The sequence below is a fragment of the Anastrepha ludens genome, chromosome 5, assembly GCF_028408465.1.
Source record: "Anastrepha ludens isolate Willacy chromosome 5, idAnaLude1.1, whole genome shotgun sequence".
NCBI classification, from domain to species: Eukaryota; Metazoa; Arthropoda; class Insecta; order Diptera; family Tephritidae; genus Anastrepha; species Anastrepha ludens.
In genome coordinates this window covers 81,598,435-81,612,198 of record NC_071501.1, presented here as the reverse complement: position 1 = coordinate 81,612,198, position 13,764 = coordinate 81,598,435, and the positions used below count along the sequence as shown (strand labels likewise).

General features: G+C 36.8%; 1 protein-coding gene across 1 annotated transcript; it reads left to right on the top strand.

Annotated features, from left to right (window-relative positions):
• Nucleotides 1–1,363: 1,363 nt before the first annotated feature.
• Nucleotides 1,364–10,221, top strand: LOC128864031 (cyclic GMP-AMP synthase-like receptor). Its single transcript, XM_054103503.1, has 4 exons — nt 1,364–2,067; nt 2,951–3,657; nt 3,730–3,934; nt 9,289–10,221. Exons 1-4 carry the CDS (start codon nt 1,896–1,898, stop codon nt 9,621–9,623), a joined length of 1,419 nt encoding a protein of 472 aa, XP_053959478.1. The 5' UTR covers nt 1,364–1,895; the 3' UTR covers nt 9,624–10,221.
• The last annotated feature ends 3,543 nt before the right edge of the window (nt 10,222–13,764 follow it).

Sequence of the window (13,764 nt, the reverse complement as noted above, 5' to 3'; positions counted from 1 at the left end):
TGAAGCGGAAGTGACCAGAGACAGGGCAGATTTAAGACGGATATGGTCAGGAATCAGAAGTGGAGATTCTCAACAAGCGAAAAAGACTAGAAATGGAATTCACGAGAACCGGAAGTGACCGAAGATAGGGCGGATATGGTCAGGAAGCAGATGTGATTAGAAGTGCAGATGCAAAACAGGAGGAATTGATCGGAAACGGGGTTGGTGGGAAGCGGAAACCGAAATGACTGGAAATGGAATTGAAAGAACCGGAAGTGACCGGAAACAGCAAAGTGATTATAAGTGGAGATTTAAAATAGAAGGAATTGACTGGAAACGGGTATTACGGGAAGCGGCAGTGGCCAAAGACAGAGTAGATTTAGGGCGGATATGGTCGAGAAGCGAAAGTGATTAGAAATGGACATTAACAACAAGCGGATCTGACCGAAAATCGATGTGACGGAGGCCGGAAATGTCCAGAGAAGCAACGGAGCTGAGATGGTGGTCGGACAAGGAAGAGAAGTGACCGGAAACGGGGATGGCGAGAAGCCGAAGTGAGCTGGGATAGGGTAAATTAGAGGCTAGATAGAGCTAGCAACGGATATCATGCGAAACAGTAGTGAAAATGAGAAGCAAGGCACATTTAAGCGGAATATTGTCAGGAAGCGGAAAGGGTACATATCCACCTCTACTCCTTTCTGCTCAGATGGTCCCGCCGTAGCCGAATGGGTTGGTGCGTGACTACCATTCGGAAGTGCACAGGTTCGAATCTGTGTGCACGAGACATCAAATTATAGAAAAAGTGTTTTCTATAGCGGTCCCGAGGGGCATTTACCATCCGATAAAATTTTAAAATTTTTAATTACAATTTTTCTAAACTGTTAGGGTACGCAGTTTTATAGCCCATTGAGTTTTAGTATAGCAAAAGTGAAGTTTGGAGCCGCTGAAAATTTTTGTTCATTTTTTATAATTTTTTTTCTGCCGATATTTCGCATTTTCGCCGAATTAGCAAAAATTTGCTTTCATTGAAATGGCTTAAAATTTATATTACTTTAATTTTAAAATACTCTTTCCCCGTAACTGTGTTTCCGTATAAAAAAAACTTGTGCATTCGTTACATGGAAAAAATGCGCAACATTTTGAGTGACTTAATGGGCTATAAAACTGCGTATCGGTTTTTTTCAAAACTTCTAACTAAAAGTTTGAGGTTTTGAGAAAAATAAATTGCATTTAAACCCAGCAATCTGGCGCTTGACAAGTACAAATACAGTAGGGCCTTAATGTTAAAAAAAAAACATTTAAGTGGATATGTAAAAAGTGGGTAATGTAAAAAGCTCTCAATTCTAGCCAGAATTCCCAGCGTCTTGCGAATCGTCGCAATGCTTCAGAATTTTAAATGCGGTCAACATTTGTTGACTCACTAAAAATATGCACTAAATTTATAGGTTTCTGAACAAAACAATAATAAAAGCGCGATTCCCTGAAATTTATCCCACACAGAGTAACTGAGTACTCCACGCAAGTCGATTACATGATAGTGTTGATAACTTTCTGCTATTTGCCATCAAAGCCTCAACGAGTTTTACACTCATTGTGGGCCCTACTGCACATGTGATATTTTTGCATTTTACCGCTAAGCAAAAATATCCGCTCTTTGTAAGTGCAAGTAAAATGCGATGGAAAAGCTCAAATTTTCAAGCGGCGCTCACTTTACTACCGAAGAGAACTTGCTGCTGCCTCTAAGCGCTCTCTTGCTGGCTCATTTCATTATATTGCATGAGCGACACTAAACTTAATGTAAATTTGCCAAAGCACTGCTTAGTTGTCGCAAGCAGTCACTTCAATTGGACGGGTTCGATGTTGAAACTTGTTGGTATTTTTGTTTATTATTAGTGTAACTGCCGTTTGCCTTAGCAATGTCGATTAATTTTGAAGATATTTTAAAAGTCATAAACCAATTCATAAATATAAAGACTGAAAGACGTATGTTTATGTTGCACTATCAGGCATTGCGGGACAAACTTTTCGAAAATCTAAAACTGCAAGATCCGGTGTTTAAAAAGCTTTTCAATGGGCATCAATTGCAAGGTAGGCGTTAAATGCTTGCCTGGTGGTAGTGTTTCTGAAAGAGATTGAAATTTTGTTTTCTTATTAAAAAAAATGCATCAAATATGTTGCTTTCTTACTAAAAAAGTTCATCAAGTTTTCGTTTTTTCTCCAGATGTATTGTTGGATTTTAAGCGCAAAAAGTATTTGATCGGTTGAGGCAAAAAAAAAAAAAAAACAAAACACATGAAAAAGCAAATCAGTGTTGAAATTTTCTTTGTAAAAAAGCAGTTATTACAATAGAATTTTATCATTCTGCATTACATTAAATCTATTGCTGTATTGTTTGCTGTTGCATAAGCAACCTGTCGCAGTGGGACTCCCCGGAAAAGTGAATGCATAATAAGTGTTTGTGCAATGCGAATTGGAACATATTTTATAACTACATATATATGTATAGGGTGTTTTTTTTAGCTACATGAGAACTATCGATGCCGATAACTATGGTTTCACAGCTGAAAATGGCAACTATTGGGTTGGCAACTAAGTAATTGCGGATTTCGCTCATAGATGACTTCAGTTGAATTTTTAGGTTTGCAGACGTAGTACAAATGTACGTAAAAGAAGGATCCAAAATCCAGAGTAGCACCTATTGATTGGGAATAAATCCATATCGGGGAATTAGAAAACAATATTTTCTCATTTTAAAAGTTTTACATTTTGGTGTCTGTTGTTGTTGTGGCATTATGAAGCATTCCTCATATATTTTGGGAAGACTGATTCTTTGTCTGATGTAAGTCTAGATCTTTCCGGTGCCGCAGACAACGTGTAATGGGAATTAAGAACTGTTGGTTTGCAGACTCATGCAGTACCTCTGCAATTACAATGGTAATAAAAAACTATTTAACTGTTTGTTTCAACGCAGGAAGCTATGGCGACAATGTCAAGGTGAATCACGCCGATGAATATGACTTGGTGTTCTTCTTAAATTTTCCGGCAAGGGACGAAATACTTGTCACAGAGGATCCCGACATGCCAGGCAATTTCTTTATTGATATGAAAAACGTTTTGGAAGCAATAAGAAATCAAAAGCAAAATGCACTGGTTTATGAAAAACTGCAAACAATGACTGTGAAAGAGAACGACTGTGAATATTTGGATATAGAAAAACTGCATTCTTGGCTGAAAAGTTGTTTCGACAAGGCACTGTTGGTGATGAAAAGCGACGGGGAAGGAGTACCGTTTAATTTAAAATTCGCATATCAACGTTGTGGCCCTGCGCATACAGTTACCGTTAGTGAACCGTGTACATTTTCGGTGGATTTTGTGCCAGGCATAGTTTTGGGATCGAAACACGTTATAATGGCGATGAGCACAGCCGAATGGCATGGCATACCTAAGCCCATAACGAATACAAAATCATTTCGTGCCTCATATTATGCGATGGAGCAGGAACTTATGAAGAATAAGAACAATTTGAAAAATGCATTAAGAATAATGAAAAAGTTTCGTGATAGCCATCCAAATATGAACAATTTGAAGAGTTACTACATTAAAACGTTGTTTTTATGGAAAAGCTCGCAGGTGGAGAATCACTATTGGGAACGCAGACTTTGTGACTCCATTAAAGATGTGGGTAGTTCTTGCGCAATATAATTGCTTGTAGATATTTTTGAGAATAAGTAATCAATTTCTCTTCCACAGATGTTTTGTCTATTGAAGTGCAGCTTAGATGAAGGTCACTTGGGCTTTTTTTGGAACAAAAAGTTAAATCTATTCAACGCATTGGATGGCAAACAGCTCAGAGAGATGCGTTGCTACATAAATTGTGTTTATGAGGAAATCTTGGTTGCACACGACAACATGAATTTATGCCAACCACGTGCGGAGAAGATTATCAATTTGTTCTGTAAGTATGCGAGTGTATATTTCTGCATCGGTGTGTTGAAGCCACGCAATAGTTACTGGCGTTAGTGAATTCGTATTTCTTGTTTAATACTCCGCTGCAATGTTGCAAAAGTATTGGGTTGGAGAGAAAGTTCTGTAGTGTAAAAAAAATATTTGAATTCATTTATAAAAATATGTATGTGTTTAATATTAATCAATTCAATCAAAAACAAAACCGCGGTAATAGCGCAGACACCCCAAATTTAGCGAAGTCCCCAACTATCTGTGCGATCCTTCTGGCAGAAAATTGTGAAACACAGATGACCCTCAAAGCAGTAAAGCAGCCGTTGTTCCTAAGCAACGACAGTGACCCCCCTGTCCCACTTTTAGGACTGGTAGCGGCAGGCTAATCACCTAACCTGTCAGAAAGCAAAATAGATTAAAGAAACCAACGCAAGACTGAGTCTTGTCGAGCCCCTATGCTCACGAGAGGAGTGAATAAGAAAAAAATTAATCAATTATATATGCTCCGTTATTTGTTACAACTTGTTGCCATCTTTCAGGTAAACTGTAAATTCCTGTTTTGTAGAAAGTCTCGTCCTTGGAGTTAAAATAGTCAGCAACTGCTTTAGAAACATTTTCAAAAGACTTTAATTTTTTTCCTAATAGATAATTTTGCAGAGATCTGAACATGAAATAACCAGATGGTGCAATGTCAGGATTCAATGTCATGAATGACTAGGGACTCCCCATCATAACGCATTCAGTTTTGGTTGTGTCACCATTGCAGTATGCGGTGGAGCATTATCGTGTTGGTACACTATTCCTTTCCTGGACACTCATGCTGGTCTTTTTTCATTGATAGCTGCATTCAATTTATCCAGCTGATTTCCCTACAGATCCGCGTTGATGGGTTTCCCCTGTTTCAGCAACTCGTAGTACACTGGATCTTTCCTGTCCCACCACAAACAAAGCAGTCCTTTTCGTTGATGAGTACTTGATTTCGGAACTGTTGCTGATGATTTGCGGTAAGATTTTTTTCTGTTGATATTCTCGTAAAGAATCCACTTTTCATCTCCAGTAAATAGTTTGCCCAAAAATGGCTCCACATCGCATCTAATTAGATGAGATGAGCACATTCTTACACGATCAGACAAATTCTTTTCCGTTAATTCATGTGCAACCCAAACATTTTGCTGTGTGATGAATGCCGACCTCTTCTTGGCTTCGGCTTGTTAAATGTAGATTATTTTCCAACATGGATCGAAAAACATCATTACCGATCGTGGATGGTCGTCCAGATCGATCACTTTCTTGGAGTCTTAGGCCCCGGAACGAAATTTGCTAAACCATCTTGGAGAGGTACGAACATTATTTAGAATATCTTTTTCAAATACTGCACATAAATTTTTACATGCAATCGATGCGTTGCTTCCTTTTAGGAATTCATACAAAATGCAGTTTCGTAAATGCACTTTACTTACTGACATGTTTTTCATTTTAAATATCACAAGTAAATGATGAACGTTAAAAAAGGACTTCTCTTATCTTATACAGCAGGTGAAAAACCAAAAAAAAAAATTTCTAATGACACACTAGCCAGATGTTTTTTTATTTACAAGAAGAATTATCGGCCTATTTAAAATACGATAGAACTTTCCTCTAACCCAATAATTTGGCAAGGAACGTGCCATTTGTATGACGAAGTATTGAAAATTTTAACTGATAACTGATGAGCTGCCAGCTTTAATTTTGCCCAGTATTTTTTTTTTTCAAAGAATCGATTTTTTTTTTTTATTTGTTTATTTATTATCAACTAATATTATTAAGTACTACAATAAACAATAGTATTAGTATAGTAATGATGAGTCGTACAATGTCTCTAGACGAGCTCTCAAGTACGTATATTATCTGATGTCGAGAAACTTTTTCTTAGTATTGAAATTAATTTTGTTTTAACTTAGAAGTAACTTGGTAACTCCTAAAACACACATGAAAGGGTAAATAGTCGAGGAGGAAAGGAGAGAACTAACAGAAGGGAAAAGAAAGGACAGTATAGAGAAATAGAGGTAACTAAACTTGTGAGATTTTTTAGTAAATCTGAAAATATTCTCCAGCTTGGGAGAACGAATTTTGCGCATTCTCATGACATGGAACTACAAATTCGTAGGCTTGCTCTAGCAAATGCAGGACACTCACAGAGAAAATGCTCAGTACTCAGGTCGTCAATGATTCCATTAGTGGTCAAATGTTGAACCCAAGGACACAATCCTGTAATAATACCGGCCATCAACCGAACGTTTTTTCTTCCAAGTTTTACCATGGAAGAAGGTTCGACAGTTTTCTGTTCGGGCTTCTCACAATACACTTTGCAGTTCTGCAGCGTTCTAGATCGGACCATCGATATTTATGTAAATTGATTGCTCTTTATGTAGGATGATTTCTGCAGAACTGACTCCGATTATTGGCTCTGATTACTATGGAGCACCCACTGATCCGCAGTTGGACATTTCAACGACAATTTCATTGCCTTGAACACGGCAGTGTCGTGGAACCCATATAGGTAGGTAGGTAGGTGGGGTGGCTGTCACAATGACCTTAAACTTATGCCTTTCATAGGTCCATTGTGATACCACTGGAACTTATCTTTACAGTATGGGTTCCTTTTCAAACCATCCGGTACCTTTAATAAACGAGCAAAGCTTCATTAGTTTTAGATGTGCTATGTCCGCTACAACAGTTAAAAATGTCGTATCAAGAGTGCGGAGCCCCCTTGTAGCTAAGCTTTCACACTCACCTAAAAGGTGTCTGACTCTTTCCTCTTCTTCTGTATTAAGACAGCTGCTACAGAAATCGTAATACCAGAGTCCTAACCTTCTAGCGTGGCTGCCTATTAAACAATTACCATTTAATGCCCCTATAATTTTTCTTATAGCTTCTCTGTTAAATCCTAATAAGCTCTTTGGTCGACCGCTATTCCATTTCGGCCATGTTTGTCTGCTTAGTTCGCATATTGTGAGGTTTTGCCCATTTGTATATACCATGTTGATGGTTTCCCTATGTATGAGTATATAGTTTAGCCACTTCGCTATAGCCACGGTATCAGCGTCTTATCCACTTGAAGGTCAAGCGTTGTACCGGTTCGAGCAAGTTCATCTGCCTTGCAGTTCCCTGCTATACTATATTCCTGTGTCCTGGAACCCAAATAAGGTGTATTTTGTAGTATTTAGATACGTCATTTAGAAGTTTAAAACATTCTATAACAGTTTTTGACGAGTGTGTTTTAGATTCTAGCGCTTTTATTGCTGCTTGACTGTCCGACTATAATGAAGACTTCATTTGTGAATAATACTCTCATTTTTATTACCATAAGTCTCTCTTTAATGGCAGTGACTTCCGCCTGAAATACACTGCAATGATCAGGTAGGTGAAATGATTGGCTAACTCCGAGTTTATCGGAGTAAACCCCTCCATTTACTCTGTTGTCTAGTTTTGAGCCATCTGTATAGATGTTTATATCATTTTCTCTAACAATAAGCCAGTTATACCATTCCTCTTTGGAAGAAAATACTGTGTCGAAGGATTTATTTAAGTTGACATCCTTAGTCTTACAGAAATCCGTTATAACAGGAATGCAGGGGATTTTTTCTAAAATTGAAGAGTGCCCACTCGGGTTCGTTCTGAGTAGATCTATTTCTCTTAGTCTGAGAGCTGCCTTGGCAGCTGTTTGCTTGCCGTATTGCTCTATTGGTAGTAGGTTAAGCATAATATTTAGTACCTCAGTGGGTGTAGTCCAAAAAGCACCGCTGATGCAAAGGCTGGCCATTCTTTGTACATGTACCACCATTTTTTGTTATGTATAACTTATCTAAAGCCGGCCACCATACACAATTACTGTGTACAGTCAATATACGATAGGTGGGGAAAGACCCCAACCCCATATAAGTCCATATAAATCTGTTTTGCAACAGAATTAAGCTTCTCCTTACATTCTTGAACATCCCATGAGGTTCGCTTTGCATTCTCCAGAGCCTTTAGTGTAGCCTGACTGTAACTAAAGACTCCAATCTGTTTCCCGCTCTATCTCCTCTCAGTTATCCATTCTGCTACTTTAGAACGCCAAAAATTTCCGTTTGGAAAACAGCAACTATTCTTCCATAGCGCAATGATACTTAGGTATTACTATCGTATAAGTACCATCTGACTCCAGAACCTATTTCATTCTTGGACCCATTAGTAAAGAAAATATCCGTCAATCCTCTTTGAATGCACTCTGGATTACTCCATTGCTCGCACAGTGGAAATTTGGCATCGCTACTACTTAGTTCCAGTCGAGCTTAAGGGGTCACATACGTCCAGCAGCGACAAAAAAGCGTTAAAAGAAAAACTGTTTTTAGAAGGAACTTTATAAAAAAATGTATTTTAATTTTTCTTTACAAGAATTAGTATATAAAAAATCACATGACCCAAAGTACAATGAAAAAAAGGTGCTCCACGGTCTGCATCATTTCTCCTTGAAATGTTGATGGATCTGTAAAAAGTAAAAAAAATCTTGTAAAATAAAGTTGTAGTTATGGTCTGTAGAGTTGGATTTTTTAATTTCGAAAAGTTTTGTAATTTACGGCATTTAAAAAAAAATGTATACATCTTACGTCATAACTGTTATATAATTTTTATGTTTAAGTAATTTTTATAAAATTTTTATGCTTATATGTATGTTTATACAATTTTTTTTAATAAAAATATCAAAAATCAAATCTATAGAGAAAACAATTTCGAATATTCAAAAAAAAATCGCATCATAAAATATTAAAAACTGTATGAGTTGTTATGCATAGCGTGCCGGAAAAAATAGTTTCGAGAAAAACGAGCTTAAAATTTGAGGTACCGGAGGGCGCGGACCGCTCTCTACCTAGTTAATAGGCTGTAGATGCTATAATATTGGGAATTTTCGCAATATATTCTTAAGATACCAAACTTTAGAAATATCGAAAAAAAATCGATTTTTTGAAAATTCTGGATGTATGTAACCCTTTAATTTTCTTATGGAAACCATAATTGAATTATATTTAATAATAAAATATTTTAGTATTTATTATAAATTTTGCTTACTTTGCGATTTCCTCCTTAAATGCGTAGTGAAATTTTACGTAATGCGTTTGTTTTGCTAGTAAGGAGCAATTTTCAATTTTCAATTCTTACAATAATTTTAATTTTTATTCTTTATTTTTTACCATGTAATGTTCCTTATATTGCCGGCATTTTCGCTTAGATATTGGCGCTATCTCATAAGAAGTAACACTGCCGTTATTATTTGAAGCTTGAACACACGCCATGCATTTGGTAAACAAATTTTATTTTTTCCTCCAATTTTAGTGAACAGAGACGAGCGAAAGGAGTGTTTACCGTTAATAGGTCGCCACATCAAAACTAAACGTCATCGTTTAGTCCCTGCTGCTTCACGTTTTAGAGTACCACCACCATATAGGTTCCCGATGCCACATTCTTTAATCGGAGCTCCACAATACTTTAGTTCAGAGGATATAACAGTACCTGATGGACCTCTAGCGTTTGAATTTTATAATTTGAAGGAACGTCCTACTTATATTTCTGATGATGGCGAACTCTTTTTGATGGACTTACCTGAGGAGTATTTAAAAATTCTATATGAACTCTTTGAATACGAAGACCCTCTAACACACATCGAATAGAAGGTTTACCAAAACAACAACTTTTAGTCATTAAATTATATTTGTTGTATGTTAATAATTTACGCTTCACGCTGGAGTAGGGTATATTCAGAAACGCATTATAATGCGCAACGTACTTTTGCAGTGTTGGCAATGCGTTCAGAAATGCAAATATGGCAGTACTGCAAATGCATCGCGTTCCAAAACGCCATTTTTGTATCAAACGTCACGCATTATTTGCAGGAAAAATTTTAATACTGCCGCTGATTACGCTAATATGATGTCTGATGAAAACTGAGTATAAAACTAATTTTTTTAGCTTTTAATGCAAAGATATATTAAATATACGTTATTAAAACAATACTTTATTACATTTTTCTTGATTTTAGCGATTATCTAAGTACATCGGAAGTAAAGTTGCTTCTCAGAGTCCGACTGAGCATGGAAAGTGAATTTGCTTCAGGGAGGAGGAAAAATAGTGTTTTGTGGAATAAGGTGGCGGAAGAAATAAAAAAAGTGAATAAAGATTTGAAAATAGACGGGCAAATTAAAAAGCATTAGCGACTAGCAAAAAAGATTTATTTTTGGGAATTTTTCGTTTTAATGAACATCTTACTATATGTGGTCTTCTTTTTAGCTTTACTATCACTTTTTACTTCAAATATATCGTCAACAACTAAACTCAATAATACTTCCATTTTAAAACGCGTTCATAAATGCAACAAATCTTTTTGCAAATCGTTAACAAATCTATCCATTGCATCACTTGTCACATTGGCAGTGCTGCCAGCGCTGCCAGCGCTGCAATTACTGCGCATTTATAATGCGTTTCTGAATATACCCGTATTTTTCATGTCGCACATCGAGAAGAAAATTCTGTGAAAATGTAGCTGTATCCAATGTAAAGGCACACAATATAAATTAATATACACTAAATTTACGGCAAACACTCAGATTAGTAATTGGTAAAATACAGGGTCCGACACTCGAACTGTAACCAACTTCAGACTGGTCGCGCAGCTGATGCACGGGCATCTACTGTCTGTTAGTTGGCTAAGTAACAGTCTAGAGTATTGTTTACAAGCACCCGGAAGCATTTTGCCGAGAGTAAACGCGAAAAAAGAAAAGCAGTAATGGATTTCAAACGTAATAGTGTGGATTGACTTATATTTGGCTGGAAAATCACAACCAGCGATTACTCGTAAGCTCGAGCATCTTAAAGTAAATAAAGTTTTTGTTTATCACACCATTACTCGTTACAATGACACTGGTAGCATCGCCAAACGTGATGGAGGTGGTCATCAAGAGACCGCAACGTCACGTGAAATGGTTCAAAAAGTGAAGAAGCGACTTGAGCGAAATTCCCGACGAAGTGCCAATCAAATGGCGAAAGAACTGAAAATATCTGACCCTAGCATCCGCCGTATACTGAAAAATTATCCCAAAGTCAAGCCTTACAAGATCCAAAAGGCGCATGATCTCACACCAAAGCAGCAACAAGTCAGACTTGAGAGAGTGAAGGAGTTGCTTCGCTTGGCCGAAAGCCGTCAATTTCCGAATATTGTGTTTTCTGACGAGAAAATTTTTGAAATTAAGCAATTTGTAAACACCCAAAACGATAGGATTTATTTGACCGACCGTTCATAAGAGATTTTGAGTCATCGTTTGGCCACCAGGAGGCAGCACCCACCACAGGTAGTGGTTTGGGCCGCACGAAATCGTAGATGGGTGTTTTTATCGTTTCAACAGGACTCGGCATCATCTCAGAAAGTTCGAGTGAACCAAGAATGGCTAAAAAACAACGTTCCGAATTTCATAATGTCCACACAATGGCTCTCAATTCACTAGATGCGAATCCGATGGATTATTCTCTTCTGGCTATTTTGGAGAGACTGGTCCGAACTAAAAGTCCAGTCTCAAGGCTCTGAAAAAAGCCATTATCCGCGAGTGGGCCAAAATACCTACGAGTCAAATTCGGGCAGCTTGCGATTTGTTTCTGGACCGTATCAAGACCATAGTCAAAAGAAAAGATGGTCATTCAGAGTAAAAGTTAATTGATTCTTAATTTTGTATTATTTTCATATAAAGGGTGCGCCATGTAAAATTTGCTTTTTGAATCGGCTACAAAAAAAAAACCAAGCAATATTTTTTTTAAATTTTTTTTTATTTTGAAGATTGAACATTGTCATTTATGAATGAAAAATATTATCGTTCAAATGACTGCCACGACTGGCTTTACAATAGGCCATTCGATCAACCCAATTTTTAAGCAAATTTCCGACTGTTTGGGCTCCAATTTCATGAATGGCAACTTCGATTTCGTGTTTGAAAGCATTAATCGTCTCTGGATGGTTCGCATAGCATTTGTCGTTAATGGCAAATCCGACAATTTTGCTTATTGACGTAGCCACCGATGTGAAAATGAGCTTCATCAGAAAAGATGATTTTTCGGTAAAAATGCTCATCTTCGATCAAACGATTTTCTGCCTATTGAGCGAACCAAAAACGCATTGGGTGGTCATTAGGCTTCAGTTCTTGCACCAATTGATCTTTGTAAGCCTTCATACCGAGGTCTTTATGCAAAATTCTCCTCAAAGAAGTGCGTGAAATGTTCAATTCTTGAGAAGGATGACGAGTTGAGGTTGTTGGATGTTCACACACATTTTCGGCTACAGCAGCAATGTTTTCGGGTGTACGCACTGTGGGAGCACGTTCACGCGTTGTTTTATCCATTAACGATCCACTTTCACGAACACGATTAACAAATTGATCCACAAACTGTCTTGTTGGCAAATCTTTGTTTTTGGAATTTTTTTTCAAATTTCTCACAGTTTGAGTAGAAGACTCACCACTTTGGAAATAGGTTTTCAATATTTCCCAATTTTGTTCAAGCGTACAGCGTCCCATTTCGTAAATGTCAAACCTTTAAGTAAATTATGAACACATTTGCCAATCTCAAAAAAATAGGTGGTTCAAAAAGCAAACGCTATATGGCCCACCCTGTATATTTTACTTTGAATTGAATAGAAGTAATTTTCCAAGCTAAATTTAAAGCCTTTTTAATTGACTACACTTCGAGTGCCGGACCCTGTAGCAGCAGAGCAAAAACAAAATAAGAGATATTTTATTGTGCTGACAAATTACAAGAAGCCGCTTTCTGTTTCTTTTTATTGTATTGTCGTTACGAGCTGTTCTCTAACTTTTTATGATACAAATGAATTCATACATTATTTTGCACACTAAATTGCTAATATACACGTACATAGTATTTCCCCTTCTCCAATCCTTTTCCCTAAAACACCACAATATTTAATCTTTCGGAATTAAGCTCAAATCCTGTAAAATAACTTATGGTTTTGTGTTTGATTAAAAAATAAATATGTATGTACACATAAGCAAATATTTAATAATTTATTCACATTACATGTCTTATCTAATTTATCGGAACATTCTCGTTTTATTAAATTTTTCAAATATAGGAAATAGAATTAAAATTAAATTAAAAAAATGTGTAAAACGACGAAAAGCAATACGAGTACAAATACTCATAAAAGCAACCACAACTACAACGATTTAGATGCTAACAATGATATGTCGGATGAATTGAGCGCGTACAGCTCGGAGGAAGACGAGGTGACATCACGAAAATCGCGAAAAATACAGCCAACTGATGCTGCGGATTACGAGGATGGGGGCGGAATGTAAAAATGTAAATTAATTTGTGTGCAAGTAAATTACAAGTGATATTTTCATATTTGAGCCGTAAGCCCTGGCAGCTAGTGCTCCTTTTCTTATTGTAAAATAATAATTTATTGTTATTTTCCATATATTAAATTAATTAATTAAATTATTCACATTATTGAGTGATTGGCTTCATTTGAATTCGACTACAGTTTGATTGTTTGCGTGCGTTACTTCCACTTCCGTTTGACATTTGCTTGTCAGTATTGTAAAGCGTTAACACTCTTGCCGGAGCGGAACTTAGCACAACAGCAACAAATAGTGTTATACCTTTGATAGATGTGTTAATACACCTTAATTATGCTTGTTTACTGTGGTACATTGAGAGCCCGGGAAGTTTCTTGTTACTTCTGTGCTATGTGTTAGTATTTTAAGAAATTAAAATTGCCATATATAGCAACTCATGTAAGGAAAAAGCCCT

Bases quoted from the DNA above. Each gene is read 5' to 3' on its own strand.
- LOC128864031 (XM_054103503.1), top strand. From the start codon at position 1,896: ATGTCGATTAATTTTGAAGATATTTTAAAAGTCATAAACCAATTCATA. The intron at 2,068-2,950 runs GTAGGCGTTAAA...GTTTCAACGCAG, and splicing joins CAATGGGCATCAATTGCAAG to GAAGCTATGGCGACAATGTC. The intron at 3,935-9,288 runs GTAAGTATGCGA...CTCCAATTTTAG, and splicing joins GAAGATTATCAATTTGTTCT to TGAACAGAGACGAGCGAAAG.